Source organism: Dendropsophus ebraccatus, chromosome 5, assembly GCF_027789765.1.
Source record: "Dendropsophus ebraccatus isolate aDenEbr1 chromosome 5, aDenEbr1.pat, whole genome shotgun sequence".
NCBI lineage: Eukaryota > Metazoa > Chordata > Amphibia > Anura > Hylidae > Dendropsophus > Dendropsophus ebraccatus.
In genome coordinates, this window is record NC_091458.1 from 59915259 (window position 1) to 59941177 (window position 25919).

At 41.2% G+C, this 25919-nt stretch overlaps 1 protein-coding gene across 2 annotated transcripts in view; it reads left to right on the forward strand.

The window, feature by feature from the left end:
- The window catches only part of GALNT6 (polypeptide N-acetylgalactosaminyltransferase 6), a 42052-nt gene extending 19871 nt beyond the window's left edge, over positions 1–22181 (forward strand). For both annotated transcript variants that reach the window (XM_069970305.1, XM_069970303.1), the window contains 9 exons: positions 2195–2367; positions 5808–5957; positions 10727–10961; positions 13514–13631; positions 13986–14186; positions 14773–14904; positions 16235–16336; positions 19272–19430; positions 20606–22181. In XM_069970305.1, the coding sequence (XP_069826406.1) occupies positions 2195–2367; positions 5808–5957; positions 10727–10961; positions 13514–13631; positions 13986–14186; positions 14773–14904; positions 16235–16336; positions 19272–19430; positions 20606–20719 (1384 nt within the window). In that variant the 3' untranslated portion in view covers positions 20720–22181. The remainder of the gene's footprint in view (positions 1–2194; positions 2368–5807; positions 5958–10726; positions 10962–13513; positions 13632–13985; positions 14187–14772; positions 14905–16234; positions 16337–19271; positions 19431–20605) is intronic.
- Positions 22182–25919: the final 3738 nt, after the last annotated feature.

The following is a 25919-nucleotide window of genomic DNA, read 5'->3' on the forward strand; positions in this document are numbered from 1 at the left end:
CACACGTGTGTGCGGACTTGTGAATGTAGCCTTACTTTGTTGCCTTATTGTGACCCATTACATCACAATGAGCATCTATGAACAAAGCATACTCAGTATACAGACTTAAGGCCCTATTACAGGGGATGATTATTGGGCAAATCGTTGACACACTCGTTGAGACACTTGTCAATGACTGTTTAATTGCTAATGTTTTTGAATCTTGAACATGTTTTCCATCTTTTATTCCTCAAAAATTAGGCGATTTGGATAATGTATTCTACCTAAAAACAGGCCTCAATTTATCATGTACCATATATAATACCAGTTCTGAGAAGCCCTTAGACTGTGCTGTGCCTACGGCTGGCTTTATGGATTGTTGTTCTGTGATGTTTCATCTCAGCTCTTATCACACAAAGATCCTTGGTAAATGCTTCCCATTTCCCAGACCAGTGATCAGCTGATGTGTGAGAATCAGCTGATCGCTTTGTTCCGTCCTGTCAAACAATATCACAGCAAAGGGACGCAGAAATGATCTATATGGGTTCAGAAAAACTTTTGATATGTTGCTAAAACAAGCCTGGGGAATCCTCTGCTGAACACTACTCTGCCCTTTTTATGTTTAAAAAAAAATTAAATTAAAAAAATAAATAAATTAATTAATAAAATTTTTTAGAAGAGGACTACCTGTATGCATATACAGTTGGATCTGGTTGCCATTTACTACTATTCCGTTTTGTAGACTTTACTTAAAGGGGTTTTAAAACCCTATTTATTTATTTACACATTGCTAACAATGGTATAAGATGACAAAGGGCGTAACACTTGCCTTTCCTTTGCTGTGTCTGTGCTAATGTTTCCCTGGTGCCCTTGTTTACCTTGCATCAAAGGTGTCATCAATATGGCCTTAATGGTGACACATCACTGCTATGGGCAGTAACTTAATGCAGGGTGACGTGTAAGTGCATCACATCATCACTGGACGAGTACTAGAGAAACATAGGAAGGGGATTGGTAAGGTGAATATTAATGCTTTTTGTTCTTTTATACCATTGTCAGGTTGACAGTTTGTAAAAAGTTTCATGGGGCTGAAAAACTCCTTGGATAGTGGATCTCACAATGCATATGCATTATGTCATTGCATGGACATGATGTGTATACAGTGCCCCCTTGGTTGGCCCAAAAAATTATTTATCCCGCCAAATTAGAAAATTCCAGCACTACATGTTCTCTCTCCATTTCAGCTATGCTTATGTAAACCTGTAGAACTCCATTTATTAGATTAATTTTCAAGTGGTGATGAAGCCTCTCTGTTTCATGTGTATTGGGGCCTGGCTCTGTTTCATGTGTAACTGCAGTTTGGAGTGAGTACAGTACCACTCTTAGCATCTTGTGAATAGCCCTCAGCCCCTCCCTGTATAGTACCCAGCCCACCGTGCCTGGAATATAAACTAGGAACGCATGGCCTGACATCACAATCTCCTGTAAATGCACACAGTCAGCTTGCCACCCGGCTTTCATTTGGATCTTATAACTGCACTTTTACATGCTACAGTGGGTCATCAGGCTGCATTTAACAATTGCTGTATCTGTGGGAGCCTTTCTCCAGTAGCCGAAAGATTTGGGAAAGCTTATATTCCACAGCGGGTGTCTGTCCTTGCCCTGGCAGGTGTGTCTGTGACAATGGAGGCAAAAAAGTAAGATCCCTGCGGGTGCAAGAATGCTTTTCAATAAAGCAAATGAGAGAATAAAGAGCCTAAACCAATTTAAATTGACGTGGGGAAGTCACCCCTTCTTTTAGCAATTTCCCTTTTCGAAAACTGGAAAAAAAAATCTCAAAACTGTAACAGCTGTCTCCATGGCTGGTCAGCAAGCAGAATAAAAGGAGCATCATTGTTCCTGTTGAAGGCAGCAGGAAAACCTGAGCTCTCATGTGGAACATTTCCCTTGTTTGAAGTTAGGATAGAGGTATGTGGCCTGTAAAAGAACCATTCACCCTGGTGTTGAAAAGCTAAGAACAAGTCTGTGCAGTGTGGCCGCCCCTCAGAGGACAGTATAGCTCCTTGACTGGGGTTTTTCTTGTAATGTTTCTGCAGCTGGGAGCCGTGTCTTATGTTAGTGATACAGTATCAAGATGGCTAAGAAAAGCTAAACTAAATTCTTCATCCTTTCCCTTCAGTAAATTGACATTCAATATGTTACATCTGTATTTCAGGTGCATTGAACAGAAATTCAAGCGTTGTCCCTCACTTCCTACCACAAGTGTGATTATAGTCTTCCACAATGAGGCCTGGTCAACCCTCCTGCGAACAGTATACAGTGTGTTACACACGTCACCTGCGATTCTTCTGAAAGAGGTCATTATGGTAGATGACGCTAGTACAGATGGTAAGTGGGGCCAATACTATGAACACTGATCAGCTACCTTGAGCCAGCAGCACACGCTCAACCTACCTTCTCTGAGTGCACTGTCCATGGCATCATAAGCATTGCTTGCTATTATGTTTGAATCCTCCAATGGCTTTACAACAAAAGATTGCTATATATTATGCCCTGAGTAAAATAAAATATTGGTCTATGCCAAAAGTTAAGTGGGTATATGTAGACAGCTGCTCTCATTTTCCAATGTAGCAGTGATTTGATCACTCATGTATAACTCATTGGATGCTGCTACTACCAGTCTTTTCTATTTGGCTTTTGAAAAGAACATGTACACTTGTATTAATATATAAGACCATTTACAGGGAGTGCCCCATTGCTGTGTCCCCCAGTGATCAGATGATCCTGCTGTACCATCACCGCAGAATAAGGCTCTGCAATAGACTGTACATCAATACCTAAAACGTGATCAGCCTAACTGGACTATATGGCCACCCCATATAGTAGGCACTCATCCGATCCCCGACCCCAGGGTACACTATGGATAGGAACAGGAAGCTCTTTCTCTTCAAGGAGGTGTTGCACACCTGACAGACTTAAAGTGCATCATTTTAAACTTTGTTTTACAACACACATATATCAGTTCCATTATAATCAATTGCACTAATATATATATATATCTCAATTATGTTCTTAGTAAAGGCTACACTCACACATCCGTTGTCCCTTCCACAATTGCGGACACGCAACTGTGGACAGGACATGGGACCAATGTTGTTTGATGACCATGTTCACTCTTCCGTACATGCGTATAGGGCCATGAACTGTGCCGGATTGCTATGCTAATGATGTGCCAATGTACATGTACTACAAATGCACATTTGTAGTGCTGTCCACGGCCACGGGTTGCACTTCAGGAGTGTGAATGTAGCCTAAATCTGTCTTTGTTTTGCTTCTCTGTGATTTAGATACAGAATGAAGCTCTTTTGCCTAGTAAAACCTATTACAGAGTTTATAAAATTTTTCTATACTATAGACTTCAGAAGAGCTGTTTGAAATGACTTGTACACTTTAAGCTTATACCATAGTCCAGTATCCTTGGTACATATTACGATCATACACACATAAAAGTTATATTATTACTGCTGCATTAGGATTTGTTTATAGTAGGAGGTTAATGTTTACAAGTCAATAAAAGATATGGTTATCTGACATTTGTAATGAAGCGAATGACTCCACTAGGTCTGCCAGGGTCTCTCTGACAAGTCTAGTCTATCTAGCAGTCTATGTATCCGAGATGATTAAAGGTATTGTGTTTCCAGAATTAGGTCCTAACAAAAGACTTCATTTTCTAATTTTGCTTCCCCGTAGAATGTAATGAACAGAAAGTAGTTTGTCTCTTTGCAGATGGATTTCATTTTATTTAGTACTTAAATTTGTAAAATCCATTTACAGGAAGATAATACTGAAGGTATTCACCAGACAAGCTTATTCCTGCTCGAGTAGTGCTCTGGGCTTTGGAAGTGGCAAATTATTGGGAATTCACTTTTAGAACTTGCACTTGGGCACTATAGATGAGGTGCAATAATTGGCATAGACTCTATAGTTTTTGTTTAGTTTATACCCAAATTAAAGGGAGTGTGCGAGAGCTAATAAAATAAAAATACTGGAGAAGGGATAGCATAAGACAACAAATTTATTGTGACAAATGAAAACGCACCAACACTGTGTTATATTTACATATGTACAAGGTAGATATGTCTCTTACAGGGGGAGTAAGGGATATCTAGGCATACCGATTTCCAATATTAAAAATGCGGATTGGCCTGTGTCCTTCCAGTCACATGCAAGAGATCACCAATGAGCAGGGCAGTTTCTAAGGCATTTTGGCAACAGGATGAATCTTGATAAAAGCGCCCCCCAGCAGTGTGTCTATTGTGGAACAGAGTGGTGTTGCACCCCTGACAAATAATGTTCTCCTGAGTACAAAAACATTATACATGGACTCACAAGTGACATCTTCTTTGATCTGAGGCATCACTTTCCTTTTCCTCTCCATCTGGCCCGGACCACCATAACGATTTCTTGCAGCTACAATTAATTTCTTCAGAACCTGCCAAACAAACATCCTTGGCTCCGCACATTTTCAGCAACTTCCTTGCCTTTTCCTAGACTACTAAACTGTAGTAATTCTGCTGTTTGGTGCACTAAAGTCAGTAGGTATGTGGGTTGCCCCCTGCTGTCCCTCCCATATAAGAATAATGTCTCCCTGCATTGCCCCCCATATACTTATAATAATGTCCCCTGCATTGTCCCATATACGTATAATAATGTGTCCTGCATTGTCCCATATACCTTTTAATAATGTCCCCTTGCCCCCCAATAAAAAAAATAAAATAAAATATATATATTAGTCTCCCTATAGATGGCCCCCTCTTCCCTCTGTGCACAGCAGATAAAAAAAAGAAAAATAAACATACCTGCCATCCACTTCCCTTGTCGAGCCTCTCTCCTCCTGGTCTGGCCCTGGCTGATGCACGGCTGCTGGGGGTGTCCCGTCCTATCCCCGGCAGCGCGCGCATCAGAGTGCCTCCTGTGTGCCGTGGCTGGGACTTCCGGCTCAAGGAGTGTCTTTAATAAGCGCTCCCTGTGCTGGAAGTCACAGCCACAGGTGCACAGGGAGCATTCAGATGCGCCTGCTGCCAGGGATAGGACAGGACACCCCCGGCAGCCAGTAAGAGCCGACCTCTTGTGACCGCAAGCAAAACAATGCTTGCGGTCACAATAGAGTGCGGTGAGTGCGCTGGGGCCGGGCACCCCCTAGCTGTCAGCACCCCTTGCTGTCCCCCGGCCCGCCAGGTCCTAGGAACGCCCTTGCCAATGAGCACTTGCTCCCAAACATGCCAGTAAGCAATATAGATACAAATAGACAGTTTTAAGTCCACCAATACTGACAAATAGTCGTGGGTTGGTATTGTCACCAATTATCACTGTAAGTTGGTCAGAGACCAGTCGGTGTTAGTCATTATATAACAGAGGGGATACTACAACTGCCCCATAGACCAAATGGGATGAGTTTTGGAGGGTCTAGTGATGAGAAGCTAGGGCACTTCCCTGATAAGGCAACGCCCAGGGGACACTTTCTAGAACAGCAAGAGATTAAATAAAGTTCACTTCTCTGTTATGCTTCATGGATGAACGGCAATACAAGTATGCTAAGGCTTGGTTGCGTATAATATATATAGCTCTGTGAGTGCCTCAGTAAGCTGGACAGCTCAGACTGCTTCAATTAGAATATCCTTTATATGGTTATAAAATAGCAATGTCTTCTTTATAGAGTTCTCTTGAGAAACGTGTAACTGTTATTGGACATAATATGATTTGAGATGTCTATAGGCATGATTTATGTGACATTTATATAAACCTATTTGGCTTCTTTCCCTCTGCAGAATATTTGAAAGAGGAGTTGGATAACTATGTGAAGGCCCTGCAGATTGTAAGAGTTGTGCGCCAGCCAGAGAGGAAAGGCTTAATCACTGCGCGGTTGCTGGGTGCCAGTGTCGCCACAGGCGAGGTGCTGACCTTCCTGGATGCTCATTGTAAGTTGTGTTATATGTGCCGCTTATAATTGTCAGAAGTGTTCCACACAATGCTTTTGTCCTATAATTCTTTTTAACCAGTACAGTGTAGTGAATGGGTTTAAAGTTAGAGATGAGCGAACCAGGTTCGGGTTTGAGTCCATTTGAACCCGAACTTTCGGCATTTGATTAGCCGGGGCTGCTGTACTTGGATAAAGCCCTAAGGTTGTCTGGAATACATGGATACAGCCAATGACTATATCCATGATTTCCACATAGCCTTAGGGCTTTATCCAACTTCAGCAGCCACCGCTAATCAAATGCCGAAAGTGCGGGTTCGGATGGACTCGAGCACGCTCGAGGTTCGCTCATCTCTAATTTAAAGCTAACTGGACATCACTGTTAGGCTACTGCATTGGAACAGTCCCTGGTGGCTTTTCTGCCTTGGCCTTTCCTTATATAACCAAACAGGGAGAAATGACCTACACACTTTTGGCCCTGTCAGGCAAATGAGGTTTTTTTAAGCAATATAATGCAATAACCAGACATACCCAGCACTTGTGTTCAAAGGAGAAGTCTGGCCAAAATTTTATTAAATTATTTCATTGCCCCCCCCAAAAGTTATAGAAATCACCAATATACACTTATTACAAGAAATGCTTCTAAAGTGCTTTTTCCCTTGCACTTACTACTGCATCAAGACTTTACGACCCGACTCCCAGAGCTGTGCGGGCTGTGGCTGCTGGAAAGGATAATGGCAGAGGGATGCTCAGTGTCCCCCCAGTGCCCTGTGTCCCTCAGTGTCCCTCTGCCATCATCCTCCCCAGCAGCCACAGCCCGCTGAGCTCTGGGAGTCGGGTCGTGACATCACCATTTTATCCAGGAAGTGAAGCCTTGATGCAGTAGTAAGTGCAGGAAAAAAAACACTTTATAAGCTTTTCCCTTAATAAGTCTATATTGGTGACTTGTATGACTTTTGGGGGGGGGGGGGGGCAATACAATACTTTTAATAAAAATTTTCCCCTTTAAATAAGCCTACCATACAAGTCAGTGTGAACCAAGCTTACCCCTTCTTGACCACTTTCTATTCTGACAGTCGAGGTCTTGAACATTAAATGGACACACTATAGTGGGAAGCTTTTTTTGTTTTCATGATATCTCTTCATAGAGGCTAACAACAATCATACATAAAATTCACAGGTGTGTCAGAAAATACATATGTATTATGTTTCATGCATTAGCAGTAAGTCTACTAATGAGTCAATATTAGTCCGCAGGTTAATGGCACATTATGACAAGTACTCGTGTAAGAGGAGGGGAGGGAGCACTTTCATTTATTACCTCAGACCATAAAATAGATCTGTGCATAGTCAGGATAGGGAAACCTGTTTTTCCTTGCATGGCGTTTCCACATTCCTTGTGTTACAGCACAGGATGAGCTTAGTCATTGATGTCTGTTTTAGTAATTCCCCATTCTGCAGGTGAGTTGCTGGTTGGTAAGACAATAGAACAATGATGGCAGAGAGTGAAAATGCCACGTTACCTAACAACTTTACTACTTCTTGACCCCTCCTTTATCTCCTCTGACGTAGACAAGTGCCAGCAATTACAGGAAATCTCTGTGAACAGGTGCACTAGTATAACAATACTTTCTTTTGATCATTGGAGAGATTAGGTTATATTTTTTTTCAGGGCAAGGCACCTTTCGTATTAAAGCACTTCAGACCAGGGCCTGACTATCCGTAAGGCTGACTAGGCCAAAGTCTGGGATCTGCTTCATTTAACTTAAACAGTAGGCCATTTTCTGATGACATGTTCCCTTTAAGGTCTAGGGTACACATACTATGTGGGACTATGCGGTCCATCTATGCCATTCTATGCTTCTAAAACTTTTATATGACTCTACCATGGCAAGGCATTTTAGCATTGGATTAATGAATAATAGGATGTGAAGGGGGTGGCAGAACTTTTCTCCATGAAAACTTGTATTTTCTTCATCAGAGACAGGGATGAATTAGCTAAACTCTTTGTAAGCTACAGTCTTAATATCCATCTATTAATTTAAAGGCATAGTCCTGGTCTTTCCCTCTCATTTTTAATTTAGTTGTTCTTGAGAACCTTAAAGCACTGGGGTCTGATCAGAGCTGAGAACTTGGGGTCCTTTTACACACACACACACACACACACACACACACACACACACACACACACACACACACACACACAAATATCGCACAGATTATTTGACAATTATTGACGCCAAAGCCAGGAACAGACTATAAACAGACTCTTTTCATATCCATTTTTGGATTTGGTTGCAATAATCTGCTAGATAAATCTGTATGTGTAAAAGGACCCTGAGTTTATGAGCAGCAGAGAAGACAGCAGCTGATATATTATGCATTTGGCGGCGTAAATGATACAGCTTTGGGCCGCGTTCACGTGCTGTATGACAATGGCCGTTCTGTGACCTGGCCGTGTCACAGAACGGCTGTTGTCAGTGAAGTTCATCCCGGCTGGTACTACAGTACTGGCCGGATGAACTTCATTTCTGTTTAATTGGGATGCGAGCACATTCGAGTGCGCCTGCATCCCAATTCACTACAGCACACAACGGAAACTGTGTCCGGAGCTCACTTTCCATTGTGTGAACTGTCAGTTCTGCACAGCCGTTGTTCAATTAATAGCGGCCGCAAAAAAAATGACATGTAAAGATCATTATGTGGACACTAATGTAAAGGACCCCCAGGCAGGTACAGTATATCTCCACACAGCAACACAGGCAGCAAAAATAACTCATTGGTATACTGTAAAAGGACTTGTATATTGCTTTTAAGTAGTTCCTTTTTTAAAAATCATCCTTCACAACACTATTTTACAGAGCTGTATAGTTGATTTACAATGATGGGAGAGTTTATCATATTATAATCTATTATTATGTGTTGCCTGCGAAAAGAGCAAATTGCAGCTGAGAAATCGAAAAGTTCTGTGTAAATTTTTATGTATTTTTCCATTTAGTTTATGTGAGTCATGTATGTGTGCTCCCATATACAACTTGTTATTTTAGACTCCTTTTTAGCAGGGCCCATTTATTTACTATTGCACAGTTTATGATCCTTGAGGCAATTGGGTTTTATTTTATGAATCTTGCATACACTAGTTCAGTGATTTTCAACCTTTTTGAGCCGCGGCACACTTTTTATACTTAAAAAATCCCGGGGCACACCACCAACCAAAATGGCACAAAATGACACTAAAACAGAACATATTATACATATAGTTAATAATATAGATTCTAAATGTATTTATACCTGGGCCTGTTTTCTTCTCCCCCCTGTGCTTCTCTCCACCATACTTCTCCCCCCTACTTCTCTCCTGTGCTTCTCTCTACCATACTTCTCCCCCCTACTTCTCTCCTGTGCTTCTCTCCACCATATTTCTCCCCCATGCTTCTCTCCTGTGCTTCTCTCCACCATACTTCTCCCCCCTGCTTCTCTCCTGTACTTCTCTCCACCCTGCTTCTCTCCTGTACTTCTCTCCACCATACTTCTCCCCCTGCTTCTCTCCTGTGCTTCTCTCCCCTGTGCTTCTCTCCACCATACTTCTCCCCCCTGCTTCTCTCCTGCGCTTCTCTCCCCCATGCTTCTCTCCACCATACTTCTCCCCCCTGCTTCTCTCCCCCATGCTTCTCCTGTGCTTCTCTCCACCATACTTCTCCCCCCTGGTTTTCTCCCCCATGCTTCTCTCCTGTGCTTCTCTCCACCATACTTCTCCCCCCTGCTTCTCTCCTGTGCTTCTCTCCCCTGTGCTTCTCTCCACCATACTTATCCCCCCTGCTTCTCTCCTGCGCTTCTCTCCCCCATGCTTCTCTCCTGTGCTTCTCTCCACCATACTTCTCCCCCATGCTTCTCTCCTGTGCTTCTCTCCACCACACTTATCCCCCATGCTTCTCTCCTGTGCTTCTCTCCACCATACTTCTCCCCCCTGTTTCTCTCCTGTGCTTCTCTCCCCCATGCTTCTCTCCACCATACTTCTCCCCCCTGGTTTTCTCCCCCATGCTTCTCTCCTGTGCTTCTCTCCACCATACTTCTCCCCCCTGCTTCTCTCCTGTGCTTCTCTCCACCATACTTCTCCCCCCTGTTTCTCTCCTGTGCTTCTCTCCCCCATGCTTCTCTCCACCATACTTCTCCCCCCTGCTTCTCTCCTGTGCTTCTCTCCACCATACTTCTCCCCCCTGCTTCTCTCCCCCATGCTTCTCTCCTGTGCTTCTCTCCCCCATGCTTCTCTCCTGTGCTTCTCTCCACCATACTTCTCTCCACCAAACTTCTCTCCCCCCTGCTTCTCTCCACTGTTTCTCTCCCCCATCCCCAGGTTTCTCTCCCCCCTCCTTCCTCCTTACCTCCTCCGAGATGGTCGCCGCTGCTGTCCGCCTCACCTACTGGCCGCCCGTAGGGCCCGAACGTGCTCCTCCAATCAGCGGAGACCGGGAGCGCGGTGCGCTGCGGCGGGCCGTAGCGCACACATTGATTGGATGCGTGCATCACGGCCCGCCACAGCGCACCACGCAACCGCCCACATTATAATCCGCCACTGATCGCTGTGCATTGCCGGGGAACAAAACACAGGGGCACCATAGTTTGGGGAACTTTCCCCGTGGCACACCCGACCATGTGTCGCGGCACACTAGTGTGCCGCGGCACACTGGTTGAAAATCACTGCGCTAGTTGATGTACAGAGATGATGGAGTGACTCTTAATATTTAAATGTACCCTTTTAATTCATTTATAAAGGTGAATGTTTCCATGGCTGGCTGGAACCCTTACTATCACGAATTGCTGAAGATAACACGGCTGTGGTCAGCCCAGATATTACAACAATTGACCTTAACAGTTTTGAATTTTCCAAGCCTGTACAGTATGGAAAGCACCATAGTCGGGGCAACTTTGACTGGAGCTTGACGTTTGGTTGGGAAACAATTCCAGCCCATGAGAAAGAAAGACGGAAGGATGAAACATATCCTATTAAGTAAGTGTCATTATACATATTACAGATAGAGGAATAAAAGTGCATAGTCAATTACCTGGACAAAAAACATTGTTATAACCCCTTTAATAACCCAGATACTAAGATCACCTTAAAATATGACTTTCAATCAGATAGAAATTGGGTAAACTACCCTCAAAAGGGTATCCCTCATACTATTTCTTGACTTATTGTCATAAATGCATGATAAAAATATTTCCTTTTTAGAGCAATACAATTTTATAAAAAAAAAAAATCAATAGTATTATCAGAGAACAGGATTGATACACAGTGTATGTTTATTTTGTTCCTCATTGTTTGGATAAATTTGATTTTAAATGACGTTTAGCCACCTACAGTTTCTATTTTTGAGAACCTCTTGAATACACTTGGTCTAGCTGTCCTCCATTTCATATCCTGGTCTCTCTATTATAAGCTATACAGTATCTACAAGACGCTAGATAATCCTTGCATGTATATTTGCTGCAGTATAAAGTTGTGCATTTTTCAATAGCTCCGCAGCTATTAAACCTCCTTGAGATTAATTGCATACTTCATTAAAATCTTATCTAGCTCACCCAGCTGCCAAGGTAGCGACACTCCTTTCAACGCTCTAGTACTTTTTTTACAAATAGCAAATAAGCTTATTTGAGCCTAGAGCAACTCTGGGCTTTACCACTATTGGTTACTCTAAGGGTTTTATTCAAAAATGACTGTCGGACGTAAACAGTTTAGCTTTAGCCCATTTGCAACTGTAAGGATAATTTAATTCATCTCCATCCTGCTTCTCGCTACATCCATTGCTGTGTTTTGCATTTCTGGGTTGCACAGTTTTATAAAGTGCACGTATGATTGTATAGCTGATGCTATTAAACACCATTTATATAAGCAGGCACCGTCAGCTACTTGCACTGTGAATAGTTCTACCTATGAGACCATTCTCTACAGCCAAGTACTTTTGAGTTAGCAGGTCAGGATGTTCTCCACGTGGCACTTACCAACCTTTAATATTGTATACCAGTAAAATAATGATGCTAATCTATAGTTGGGTGTTAAACAGGTACATGGGTCACTTGCTTTATAGAGCCAGAGATGATCTATTACTTGTGTGCAGTGACAGAGGGTGGGTCCAGCTGTGTGGCTGAGATGACATATGCACTTGCACTGCCAACAAGCTGTGTTATCTCAGCTTATTAGAACACAAGTTGATTCATTACTTACACGCCCTTGCCTTCCCTGGCTAGAACGTCACTATGACACACAGGCCATTAGGAAAGATTTGAACAGTGGATCTAAAATCTAAAAAAATTAGATACTGAGCTATCTATGCTTTTACAGCGAAGTACAAACAATATGAATGTAGAATATAATTGAATACTGTATTAAGGAGTTGAAGGGGCATTGCTTTGCGTGTGGGTGCACATACCAGTTTTTCAGATATGAGCTACTGGAGCGTATATTTTGTATAGATAATTTCCAGTTTTACCTCTTGACCTGGAGGTCATGTGATACAGAAAGTCTATGACCAGACCATGCAGTCTGGTGAACAAAGCAAAGTTATTGCAAGAACCAGTCTAATAAAACATCCATATAATCATAATACACAGCTATATGACATATTTATAGTGCAACCTTGCCTATTATCTAGTTAGATGCTATTATGTGGGGTTTGTTGTCAGATAGCTGAACTTGAGTTTGTGGATGAGAAGTTTGCCCTCGAAATGGAAGAAAATTGCTTCTGCTTAACGGCATCTCACCCAGGTAACCTGCTCTTTGCTGATAAGCACATGATTATCTTTGATTAGCGCTTACACAAATCACTTATGTCAATTGCACTTTGGAGGCGATTTTCCTCCTTTTTGAGGACAACTCTTTTGCAGAGATAGTCTTGTCACCAGGGAGGCAGAATCACACATAGCTAGCCAGATGCCTGCCTTATGTTGATGTGGTCCAAAAGGGTAAAATGGATGTGGCCAATATTTACCAACTCCCATGTTTACCAACTCACCCTGGACCACCTGCTTGAACCTACCCGATTTAACCGACAGCCACTAGATAAAGAGGACATTAGCTGCACCAACCTGATCTCTAACTGTGATGGGCTACGTCCCCTGTTATGCAACATAACATAAAGATTTATATCTCACTATTAAATGGGACTGTTGAAATAAGTAGTATAAGAAGTATATCCAAAATCATGATAACCAACCCTATCTAGCCCTGGCCTTATTTACACCACCTGTTTCCCTGTTGGCAGATCCACTTTGTTTTGAAATGTTTTGTTTTCAGAGTATAAATGACACCATAGAGGTACTTTTTTGCTTATGTCTTTTATACCTGACCTGTTTTCATATGATATTGTAGAACCGCAGTACTTACAAATTACATTAACCTATATCAATCATCTGAAATGACATTGGACCAGTGAAGTCCTGACAAGGACCAGCTGCCCTCTATTTGTGATCAACTTATTAACCTTTAATATGCATGAACTATGCTAAGGGCGAGTGTAATAATTGCTGAGTACAATAATTTTTTTTTTTTTTTTTCTGTAGGTCACCAACTTTTGCTGGAGGCCTTTTTTCTATCTCCAAGGCTTACTTTGAACACATTGGCTCTTACGATGATCAAATGGAAATCTGGGGAGGAGAGAATGTAGAAATGTCTTTTAGGGTATGTCCTCAGACTTTACCATAAAAAAATTAAATTGTTAGGTATATTACAGCGATTAGAATGAGGACATAGATCAGCTCAAACAGTAGATTTTATGTATCGTGCAGTTATGTAATATCGGATATCAGATCCGTTTTGTTCTATTTTGCTATGCAAATTTTATAATATATCTAGTTCTTTTACAAAGGAGAGTGAAAGGGACCATGATCTATAGACATGGGACAGTCGTCTAAACTAATACATCTAATTCAATAGTATTAAGTTCAGAACAAACGTAATGTTTACTTAGACTATATTGTTGCCATATGATTCTCTTGTTTTATTGATTGAGATATATATATATTCTCATTTTAGGTCTGGCAATGTGGTGGACAGCTGGAGATCATACCATGTTCGGTTGTTGGCCATGTATTCCGCACAAAAAGCCCTCATACATTTCCCAAGGGTACCCAAGTGATTACCAGAAACCAGGTACGACTGGCAGAAGTTTGGATGGACAACTATAAAGAGATTTACTACCGAAGGAACCAACAAGCTGCTAAAATGGTTCGAGAGGTAAGTTGAACAAGTTTCTATATCCTATGCTGTCATACAATTATGTGTATACCTCCATAATACTTTTTTGTAATGTATAAAAAAAAAAATCAAGAAAATTAAAGTTGAGTTGCTTATAACCATTAGGCAAATTTCTCAATCTTTTTCTAACATTTCTTAACATAATAGAGAAAATAATTCTGAAATTCCATAAGGTGCACATCCACCATTTAAATTGTAAAATTTGTTACTATTGGCCAGGAATGGACACTAATAATGTCAAGTAGCTTTTTTTAAGACTGTCTTCTGCAGCATCTTTATTGTCCATTGGCCCAATAATTTCCACTGCTCTGGTACGATGGTGGGCCAGTCTGACTACTCATTTTAATTCTTACCTGTAGGGCCAGCAGATCCCAAAATTGTGTGCAAAATTGAGTGTCTACCTAGCACTAACTTAGGTATAGGACTAGACTATTTAAAAACAAAATACATACCAAAAAAACCCTATCCACAATATAATCAAAATGGTATGGGTTGGTTGAATAGTTACACTCTTGTAGAAATTTTATACCCCTTTAACCTTCTATAATTGTATTTATATTCACAGAACAACTATGGAGATCTAACTGCAAGACTGAGGCTGAAGGAAGACTTAAAGTGTAAGAACTTTTCATGGTACTTGCAGAATGTCTACCCTGAGATGTTTATACCGGACCTCTCACCAACATATTATGGAGCAGTAAGTCAATAGTTCTACAATCCCATTAACAGGCAAATTTCCCACTAATATGAACATGCACTACGACCTATTTCTGACCTAATGTAAAAAATCAAATTTTTATGTTAAAAATACTTCAGGCATTTTTGATTTTATATATATATATATATATATATATATATATATATATATATATATATATATATATATATATATATATATAATATTTTTTTATTTTTTTATTTCCCATAGTAAAATCTTGCAGATCATTTTGCCCCTAGGCCTAAAATTAGGCTGAGACTCCCTGTCCTGACATTATTTCCCAGCAGTGCCCTTTTTATTAAAACAGACAACAGGACAGTGAAAAGTGACACCAGTATATAGATAACACAGGTGCACACAATAGCTGTTGCTCACAACTCAACTCTACTGTGGAATGAGCCCACAGAGCATGCTGACAACTATGCCCCATACAAAAAAATAGTCTGGAGAAAACAAATATAGATTAGAAAAAAAGAACACTTTCTAGTATTCATCTCTAGACACAGGAAATAACAATCTTTGTTTTTACTTTATTCAAAGGGGGAGCAAGGGGCCTCCATTCTAATGATCCAGTTAGTTGCCCCCAATCCTGTGGACAGCAATATGCAAAGAGGTCTGCAGAGCCTCAGTTACAAGTCTCAAAACATGGGACTAACCAGATATCCCTCCAAGGAATGCACCCAGCAAAAGGATGGCTCCTGTATGGAGACCACCAATACTCCATTTTAAGTGGCCCCTTCTCTCAGTATCCAACTCCATTGCGAGTCTGATGATGTGACCAGGGAAATACCAAAGCCAGGTATCCATCCACAGACAGCTGTTTCTGGGTGTTGCCCCTCATCAGTGTGGAGCAGGATTCTGGCTAGATGGGAGTAATGCCTAGTAGACCAATATGGCAAACAGATCACTGATCTCAAGGAGAGCAGCCAAAGAAGACACTGTCGGCTGCTGGTTAAAGTGTTCAATTCAGTGAAATCCTGTGGACAGGGCATAACTTTTAATCTAGGAAAAGACCTTTAAAATATTACCATTTTATATATAATGTAATATAAGGGCCTTTGGGTCCTTCAGGTAGCAGTGTCTGGATGTAATTTCTTTCTGTGCATCCCCTATAGTTATACGGCTAAATATGGCCAAACAGCTGTGTTTTTGTGAATAATTTGTAAGCAGGTCAGGTAAGCTTTCTTCCATCCCTTAAGAGAAACAACAATTTTTTGTATTTATTCACAGGGGGTTACTTGTACAATAAGTCATTTACAGTATGCTAAATATATTATTGTATGCACTAATGTACTAATATTTCTCCTAGATTAAAAATGAAGGATCTCAGAGCTGCTTAGATGTTGGAGAAAACAACCATGGAGGAAAACCCTTAATCATGTACCCTTGCCATGGCATGGGCGGAAACCAGGTACACACAATTAAAACAGTAACATAAGTAGTCCTATTTAAATGTGTGCAACCATTTTAAAACCAATATTAATTTTTATTACATCATATGATATTGCAATAAAGATATACTAAGGCTATTACCCGAGCTGCACCAGTTCTATAGAATGCATTACCGAAGACTGTCAGACTCACCTCCAATACCCAAAGCTTCAAACGTGCCCTCAAAACACATCTGTTCAAGCAGGCATACCAGGTTCCCTAAATTGCCCCCCCCCCCCTCCTCCCCCAAATACATACGCCAGGCATTCAAGCACTTAGACCTGTAGCAGGCAGGCATTGGTTGGTGACTGGTTTACCCACCTTTTAACTGCACTGCCTTATTTATAAAGATGGCCGGTTCATGCTAAAAAGGAAGGACTTTGCCCCTCTGCCATTTTGTCTCGCACCCCCTCCTAATAGTGTGTAAGCTCATGCATGTGAGCAGGGCCCTCACTCCTCATGTATGCATAATTCTATGTATATCTCTGTAATGTCTGCTTTCTGTCTATGTATGTACCCCCAGAATTGTAAAGTACTGCGGAATCTGTTGGCGCTATATAAATAAAAATTATTATTATTAAGGCTGCACTGACACTTGCTGCATCGACAGCTGATTTCACGCTGCGAGTTCCACAACGAAATCGGCTGCGATATGCAGTACAGCTGTGCCCTATGGCCTCTGCATTTTTAATCCACTGCGAGAATGTAGCCCCTCTGTCTTATTAACTAATCAGCTGCCGGACCTTTAAAGAAGCTCATACAGTACCTGCCCGCACTCTGGCTTGCTTCTCCGGCTCCTGAGTCACTGATGGCCCACTCAGCCAATCAGTGCACTGTCCCACCGCAACGCAATGATTAGCTGTACAAAAGTGCCCATAGCCTTTAATTACCCATTTAAATATGATATTTTTATTATAATACCATGCTTCCCCGAAAATCAGAAGGTGCCCAGGGGGAGAGAAATAAGACATCCGCCCCTGACCTCCCCAGAATACTCACCATCAGCGTCGGGACAGGCGTGCGCGACAGGTCAGGCTTTCAGCGGCGTGCATTGGGACATGGGGAGGACGTGGGGGCCAAGGACCAGGCTGCCTGTGGTGCCGGTTTCGGAGGTCCACGAGGGGATTAGGTGAGTCCTGGGTGGCGGTGGGGGGAATGGGTTGCCTTACTTTGGGGGGGTGCTCTAGTGTAATGTAGGGGGTGCCTTACTTTCAGGAGGATGCCTTACTTTAGGTTAGAGGGTAGAGTAGGTGGGGTGTCCTATTTAAGGAGGGAGTTTTATTCTCAGTGAAACACAGTATTATGTAACTGCCATATAAGATATTTCCTAATATAACCTGTAAATTATGTCCATGACTAGATTTAAATAATTTAATTAAAACTTTAGATTTTTTTTTTTTTTTTTTTTGTAGTGTCCCTGTCAATATCAGTTATTTTTTGCCTTGACCTGCAACAATAAATGTATTACTTAGGAATATCACAACCAAAATCTTTCACTTAGGGTCCTATTAGCAATTTTTATTTTCATGATTAACGATAAACGATTGCAAACGAGCGCTTTTGCAAAAAAATCATTCTCCATGATAGACAGAAAGATAGTAGTTAGTTGCGATTGCAATCGTAATTACAAGCATTTGTATACTCTAGCATGTGAACAATCGTGATATCGAACGAACAATGTGTACATACACCGAAATATTTGAGAACGATTAACAATAATTTTATGGTCAGCTAAAAGATTAAATCAATGACATACAAACAATTTTTCGTTAGGGCTCTATAACACCAAGCGTTTATCGACCTTATTTGGCCAGCTGATGAAGATCGTTTTTGGTAATAGGTCAATAGGTCATGTTAAAAGGCAACGACATGATGTCAGCTGATCATTGTCTTTCAACATGCTGGTGGTCTACAATGGTCTGATGCCACTCTCATCAATTGGTCACGGATCTAAGGATTGTCCGGGCAGCCAACAACACCACTGCCCCCCCCACACACACAGACCCCCCCACCACCCACCCACACACACACACACACACACACACACGCGCACATTCCTTACACACAGATAACCAGCGGGGTACGAGGAGGACAGGCTGGTGCTCTCTTCCTCCTCCTAATCCTGCCATGTAATATGGCCCTTAGTGGTTGCCTGCATACACAAGGAAAGATTTTTGCTTAAATTCAAAGATATAACAATAAGTTTTCTCACAATAATCTTTCCGTGTTATAGAGCCCTCAGGCTTAGGGACTTCTATTTCTGTGCTTACTAAGATGACGGAGCTGGTTGTGTAAAGCTCTGAATTAACCAGTAATTTGGGATTTCCAATTGTTGTAATACAGTATATACTGCGCATACAACATTATGTTACAAGATATGTCTTTGTCGAAAGGATAATGAAATAACATTTTGCCCTACAGTCATAATTTTCCCATAAATGTGTAAGGCTCTGTTTATACCAGGCTTGGGATCTTGACATATATGACAACCATGCCCAATAAGTATTTTTTGCCTGATGTATGCCATAAAAGCATTATGTGGTATAGAATATGTTTGACTGGTTTAGGTTAGTATACAGTATGTCTACTGCATTTTCAAAAATTTTATATAACAAAATAAACTTCTACATTTGGGGCCACTGTTGTAACTTGTACATGGATATATTGCCAGAATCTGGCGTGAACTCCCTGAGACCTTTGTCTCCTATCACAGGTTTCTTATAGCCATTAAACTGTAGTCTTTAAATTTTTATAGCTACAGCCCCATCTGCAGGCAGGAACTGGAAAGTACACTTGGCACTTTCCCACAATCCACTATTGGTGTTATTTTACAAAAGCTATTATAAAATGTATTGTTTGTTCTTTTCTTTAATTTTTTTCAGTATCATTGACTAATAAATCTCTCTATTTTGCAGTACTTTGAATATACCACGCAAAAGGAGCTGCGCCACAATATAGGGAAGCAGCTATGCTTATGTTCCAAGTACGGCCCAGGCCAAGTAGAGCTCAGAGAGTGCCAATACAAGGGAAAAGGGACAAGCGTACCGGGCAATGAAGAGTGGGAGTTCACAAAGGTAGAGTAATATTCATCTAAACTCACCAGTGATAATTGTATACCAATGATTAAAATGGTTTTCTGGTCAAAATAAATAATAGCTCATCAGTAACTGATTGGTCGGGGTCACCGATCAGCTGTTCAGTGTCTGGAATACACAGTCAATGGCACAGGAAGAAGTTGTCAGTTTACTGTATAGTAACTGGTTACCGCAGCTAGGCTGCCATTCACTTGCACATCAGCTACAGTTATGCGTCACCACTAGAGATGAGCGAACCTGGAGCATGCTTGAGTCCATCCGAACCCGAACTTCTGGCATTTAATTAGCGGTGGCTGCTGAAGTTGGATAAAGCCCTAAGGCTATGTGGAAAACATGGATATAGTCATTGGCTGTATCCATGTTTTCCAGACAACCTTAGAGCTTTATCAAAGTTCAGTAGCCCCCCCTAATCAAATGCCGATTGTTCGGGTTCAGATGGACTCGAACCCGAACCCGGTTCACTCATCTCTAGTCACCACTGCTATATAGTGAACAGAGAACTGCTTCTGTAGTGCAGGCACTAAACAGCTGACTACTTGTCAGTACCTCCCCTATCAGGGACTGAAGAACTATCCTGAGAATAGCTCATGAGTGTTTTTTGCCTGGAAAAACCCTATAAGCACAATAGATGCTTATAGTAAAAAATAATTGTCAGCATGTATGTATGTATGTATGTACATATGGGGGGGCTCATGCACAGGTTAGATCCATGTTAATGTCCCTGTCACTTAAAAAAAAAAAAAAACAACTTTTGTCATGCCCTATAGACATGTTAAAAGTTTTGAATGAGTGGGTTCAGACCCTCGCTGATCACTAGATGGAGCCAGGAGAAGGGCTCAGCCGTTATCTTCTCTCCCTGGCTTGCTATGATCACGCAGCAGGAGACTGTCTACATAAACTTACAATAGAGATGCTTCTGCAGCAAGCCGGGGAGTAAAGCGATTAGTAGAACGATTCTCCCAGCTCTATCTATCAATCAGTGGGGGTCTGGACACCCACACTTCAGCCGTCTATAAGATGTATCATAAGTTTCATTAAAGTGACAGGGCCCAATTAAATTTCCATGTCTTCAATAATACCATGAGAGTTGTTTTACAAGAAATGCATTTGTGACCCTTTTTTTTTTTTTTTTTTTTTTCTTTCTTTCTAAACAGGAACGATTGCTGAAAAACACTGGCTCAAATTTATGCTTAACCTCTCGAGGAGAACATCCTACCACTACAGAGTGCAACCCTGGGGATGTACATCAACGTTGGGGCTTTAGCTAATCCCCATAGATATTGACTGTAAGTGGGGGGCTCAGTCTCTTCAGTGCCTTTCATTCCACTGGATCCTGCTGAGGAATCTGAAGATAAAAGTGATCACAGGAACCAGACAACCTTTTAACTTCCACTGATACGTTTACATTTTTAGAACGGTGCCTTGAAGGAAGAACCAATAACCAAAAAAAACCAGAACATCATGACCATTAGAAAACATGCGTAAAGAAACTCTGAAATAAGTGGGACATTTTGGAACAATGTGGCTGCTGGGGTTCCCCTTCTACTGATGTTTAGATGATATGAACAAGGATGATTTGCACTAGTTGCTCTTTAATACACTACAAGTGTGCGATATACTGTCAATGATCATATCCTTGTAGTCGTGGAGTCTTCATGGGGTTCTTCTGTGACGTGACATGCTGCTTTTGCTTATTTGTAGCAAAATCCCAGGACTCCTAGTTATTATCTAGAGCAAGCTTGAGGATACTGTGGATTTCCATCTGCTGTGGATCCTTAAGTCTAAAAACACCCACAGCAGTAGGAAAGCTATGGAGTAACTTTAGAGCGTATAAAGGTGTCCTTCCTCAATGTACGGTCAAATTGAGGGGTTTCTACACTGGATTACACTTTCTCTCTCTACATTTAAAAGACAATCCTGCTGGAGTGTAGTGATACTGGTCCTTACCAGTACATGCTTCTTTCTGCAGGAGATAAACACCACATCCACCAGCAAAAACCTTACCGTGTTGTGAGGATCCAGGCTACCGCCTTATTCTGTCTACCGCCTCAAATGCACTTGGCCGCCCTGTACTTTTTTTTTTTGTTTTTTAGTCAGCCGGTAGGGCATCTATACCCTTCAGGACTTTCTTTTTTTTTCCTTGTTCAGAATTATTTATATGGTACATTTTTTTACAATTTTATAAGGAAATAAAAGATTTTCCAACTGAGGGCATTTTTCAGTATATTTTATAGACGATGGTACTTGAAAACCACCTGACCCCATACACACTGGAGACAAACATTTAGTTAGTGAAACGCCTACCATGATGCTGGTTCCTAATAAAATCCTAGTTTGTTAAATTATAAAAGGTAGATGACAGGTGCTCTTGCTTATTCTTCCCTGAGATACATAATAAATAACGCACCCTGTTTTTATTTGTCTTTGTTTTAATTTTTTTTTATTTCTTTAATATCTATTAGAATGAAGGGTTATTTTTTTGTTTCCTCTGTAGGGAGGATGATGGTAAATATGAGGCTGAATCACTGTGACTATTTGATCAGTTCTTTGGACAGTAAGGACTATGCCTAAATTAGGCTTCCTTCATTAGAACAGAATGTCCTGAATGATTCTGTGTATTTATAATTTTCAAATCATTGTGTGTAAAATGTAAAAAGCATTTTGGCGATTGGTTACAGCTCCGGTCTGTTAGTCAAAATAAAATACTATTTTTCATTGTGTTATAAGAAAGATTTGTGTTTTGTCTTGATGGACCATGGTATCAAAGGGGTATGAAGGGTTTGTTCTTAGCAGATTGATATTGTTAAATGTTATTAAATGGGGACCTGTGGTTCCCCAGCTGTTTAAAATCTACAACTCTCATGATGTCCTTGAAGTTGAATGCTGTTGAGACGTGTTGAGGGTTGTAGTTTTGCAGCAGCTGGAGAGACACAGGTTGGGGGACGCTTTTCTAAAACTCTATTACTAGTGGGGTACTAGTGGGGTACTGCTCACGACCAGAAGCCAGGGTATTGCAGATTACTATAAAGGAGCAGGGTCTTCTTTTAAAATGACAGGAATTCTGGCTTATCTACATGACCATACACTAGGATGCCATAAAAACTATACTGTAACAGAAAATCTGTACCACTCTTGTTTCATATGAAAAGTGTTCAAACGTTTATTTAACAACATTAAAAAGGGACAATGACAGGTACTTACAAAATCAAGCACCTCACTGGTGCAATATAGTGCAATTTACAGTACTTTGTTGCGACTAATTGATGTTTCAACCCTAGCCAGGGTCTTTTTCAACGTTTCAGAATGGGCTGTAGTGTAGTTGCAAGAAAATAAATTGTGCTGTATTGCACCAGTGAGATGCTTGATTTTGTATGTACCTGGCCTTGCCCTTTTTTTACGCTGTTAAATAAACATTTGAACTAGGGATGGTCCGAACCTGGTTCGGACGGGGTTCGTACGAACTCGAACCCTCCGCAATGATTCCCGCTGTCTGCCCGCTCCGTGCAGCGGGAGGAACGCCTGGAAAACTGGGATACAGACTATGGCTATGGTCCTCCCGCTGTATCCGTCCGCTGCACGGAGCGGGCAGACAGCGGGAACCCGAACCTCGGTGGGTTCGGACCATCCCTAATTTGAACGCTTTGCATATCAAACGAGTGCTACGGATTTTCTGTTACTTTATTTTGGGTCCTTGATCAGCACTGACTACGTTAGAACCTGTTGTTCATCCCTATCTCTTTTTACATGGAAACTATACTGAGCAGGAGGCATACAACCATAATACTGCCCCCTATTGCTGCCCTTTCAGTGAGGGTATGTGCACACTACGGAATCCACATGGATAATAGTTTCAGTGGATTCCATGCTCACTCCTGATTGAAGTTCCGCCTGTCCCATAGGCTCTGTTCTATGCTCAGGAAGATTGACATGAGAATTCTGTGGGCAGATGGCGGAATCTGTCTGAGCATAGAATAGAGCCTATAGGACAGGTTGAACTTCAAGTAGGAGGGCGAGGGCCGAGTGGTAGAAACTGCTGGAAGTTATCCATGCGGATTCCGTAGTGTGCACATACCCTAATAGTGTCCCCTTAATGTTTTTTGACTTTGTGGTGATAATGATGGTTTCAGTATGTCTCAAGAAACTATATGTCCAACAATGCCTGAATGTTGGTGCTTCTGTTCCAAGCTGACACTAATCTACTAATATATACTAATACATCAGCTTTTCTATAAAAACATAAAATGTTAATGAATGGGAATCCATATGTTATCAGACTGATATACTAATATCAAGGAGACTTTTTGAGAATGGAACTTAAATACCATAAGCCAAGGAAATAGGAAACTGGCCACTTGACACAAGGGACTATAGCAACAAACAGATATAATGTGTGTGTATATATATATATTATTATTATTATTATTATTATTATTATTATTATTATTATTATTTATTTTTCCTCCCAGCAAAAAGATTGCCATATTTATTTCTCCTCACTCACACAGGTGTTGCACCGCTCTGATGAAACCACCAGTATCTTATCTACAGTAGTAGATGGCCTTGCAATTTGATCCACCTACATGGTTGTTTACTTGATATTAGAGGCCACCAAAACATTTTAGTAGCCTGTAAGGGAAATATATACAGTGCAGTATAAGTATTTACCCCCTTTGACAGAATAAAAGTCACTTTATCATTCGAATTAAAACAAATATTCAACATAAGTTGTTATTCCTATCTCTCTGCTCTGGTACTGAGGAGACAGATAGGAATATCTAAATCAGCACTGGAACAACCACTTCTATTGTTGTAGCAACATAGTTGGTGGAATCGCAATGAACTGTGTACTACTGGTGACTGTAAAATAAATACTTCTATGTATAGAAGATCCGGCTGCCACCAGTTTCCTGGAAAATATTACACCATGAAAAAAAATTAATACTCCAAACAAAAGTAGACTAATTTGTTAAACAGTTATATCTGTCAAAGGATTATTCCTGCCTGATGGCTAGAACACAATCTCTAGGACCCCAAACATGAGAGAGACAGAACTACATTGCTGATTCACTGCTGGGTCCCCTCCAAATCCTTTACGGAGGTACTTGTGATTTGAATGGGGCTTTGCTGCAGTTCCTTGAATATAAGGGGTGGCCAAAACATCATAATAACACTACATCAGTGCTACAGCCCTTCTCTTCTCAGGTTTGGGGCATCCCAGAAGTCACAAATTGGTGGCATATCCTTGCAGTAACTAAATCAGATGCATAGTATATAGTACAAGACAATGAAAGAGTTACTATAGCTGCACACCCTCATCCCTCATCCCTATATATAGTCACCATCTAATATCACTATGCAGTCGAATAATGCCTTCCCACCATATGTTACCACCACATAAATAATACCACTATACAAAAACCCAAATATTACCCTTCTAGTTTACAGTACATGAGATCTTCTCAGATTAAAGCCCTCTACTTTTAGTTTTCTCCTCCATCTGCCCCAGACCACTATGAAGACATCTTTCAGCCACGAATCGTCTCGGCAGAATTTTTCACCCTGGTGTCTTTGGCTCTACAATTTTCCAGTATCCTTTCCACCAACATGGAACATGTACAGATGCAATTGTGCAGTTGGAGAAAGAAACCATTTCAGTAGTAGATCCAGCACTTGGGAAACTTGACTTGAAGTCTGCCAGAATTTTCTGCCAGGTGCAGTTAGGGTGCAAAGTAGGCCATGCCCCCATTTTGTACCATTGGGAAGAGTGACAGAAAAGTGTCTATAATGCATAATGAAAGTGGAGAAAAGCCCTGTGCACCACGTGTTTAACCAAATTCTAGCAGAGACACATTAGGAAATTAAGGCCTATGTTTTAACAATGCTATGTTTTATTGGAAAAATATGTCATGATTTAGTGAAGTATGCCGAGTGCTCGATCATCTACTATTCAGGTCCATTCACACATAACCTATTGCAGCAGATTTAAGTTTCAGTGGATTTCGTTGATAATGATTACTATTAAAGGGGTTATCCAGCACTACAAAAACATGGTCACTTTTCCCCCCTCTCTTGTCTCCAGATTGGGTGGAGTTTGAAACTCAGCTCTATTGAAGTAAATGGAGCTTAATTGCAAACCACACCTGAACTGGAGACAAGAGTGGGGGGAAAGGGGCCATGTTTTTGTAGAGCTGGATAACCCCTTTAAAGTCTATGGCATTCCACTGTCAGAATGGAGTCCATAGCCTTGTAGAACCTAGGTAATTGTTCTGCGGGTGTACTAAAAAACAATAAAGCAGCCATTCTCACCTGTTTGTGCTCCCCCAATGCCGTCTCCAGTACTCCACTCTGTGACAGCCCGCTCAGCCAATCACAACGAAATAACTGGCCTAGCAGCCCATCAGTGAGTGGAGCACCAGAGCTTATTATCCTGTAATGTGCTACGAAATGTGTGAATGGACCCTTGATAAA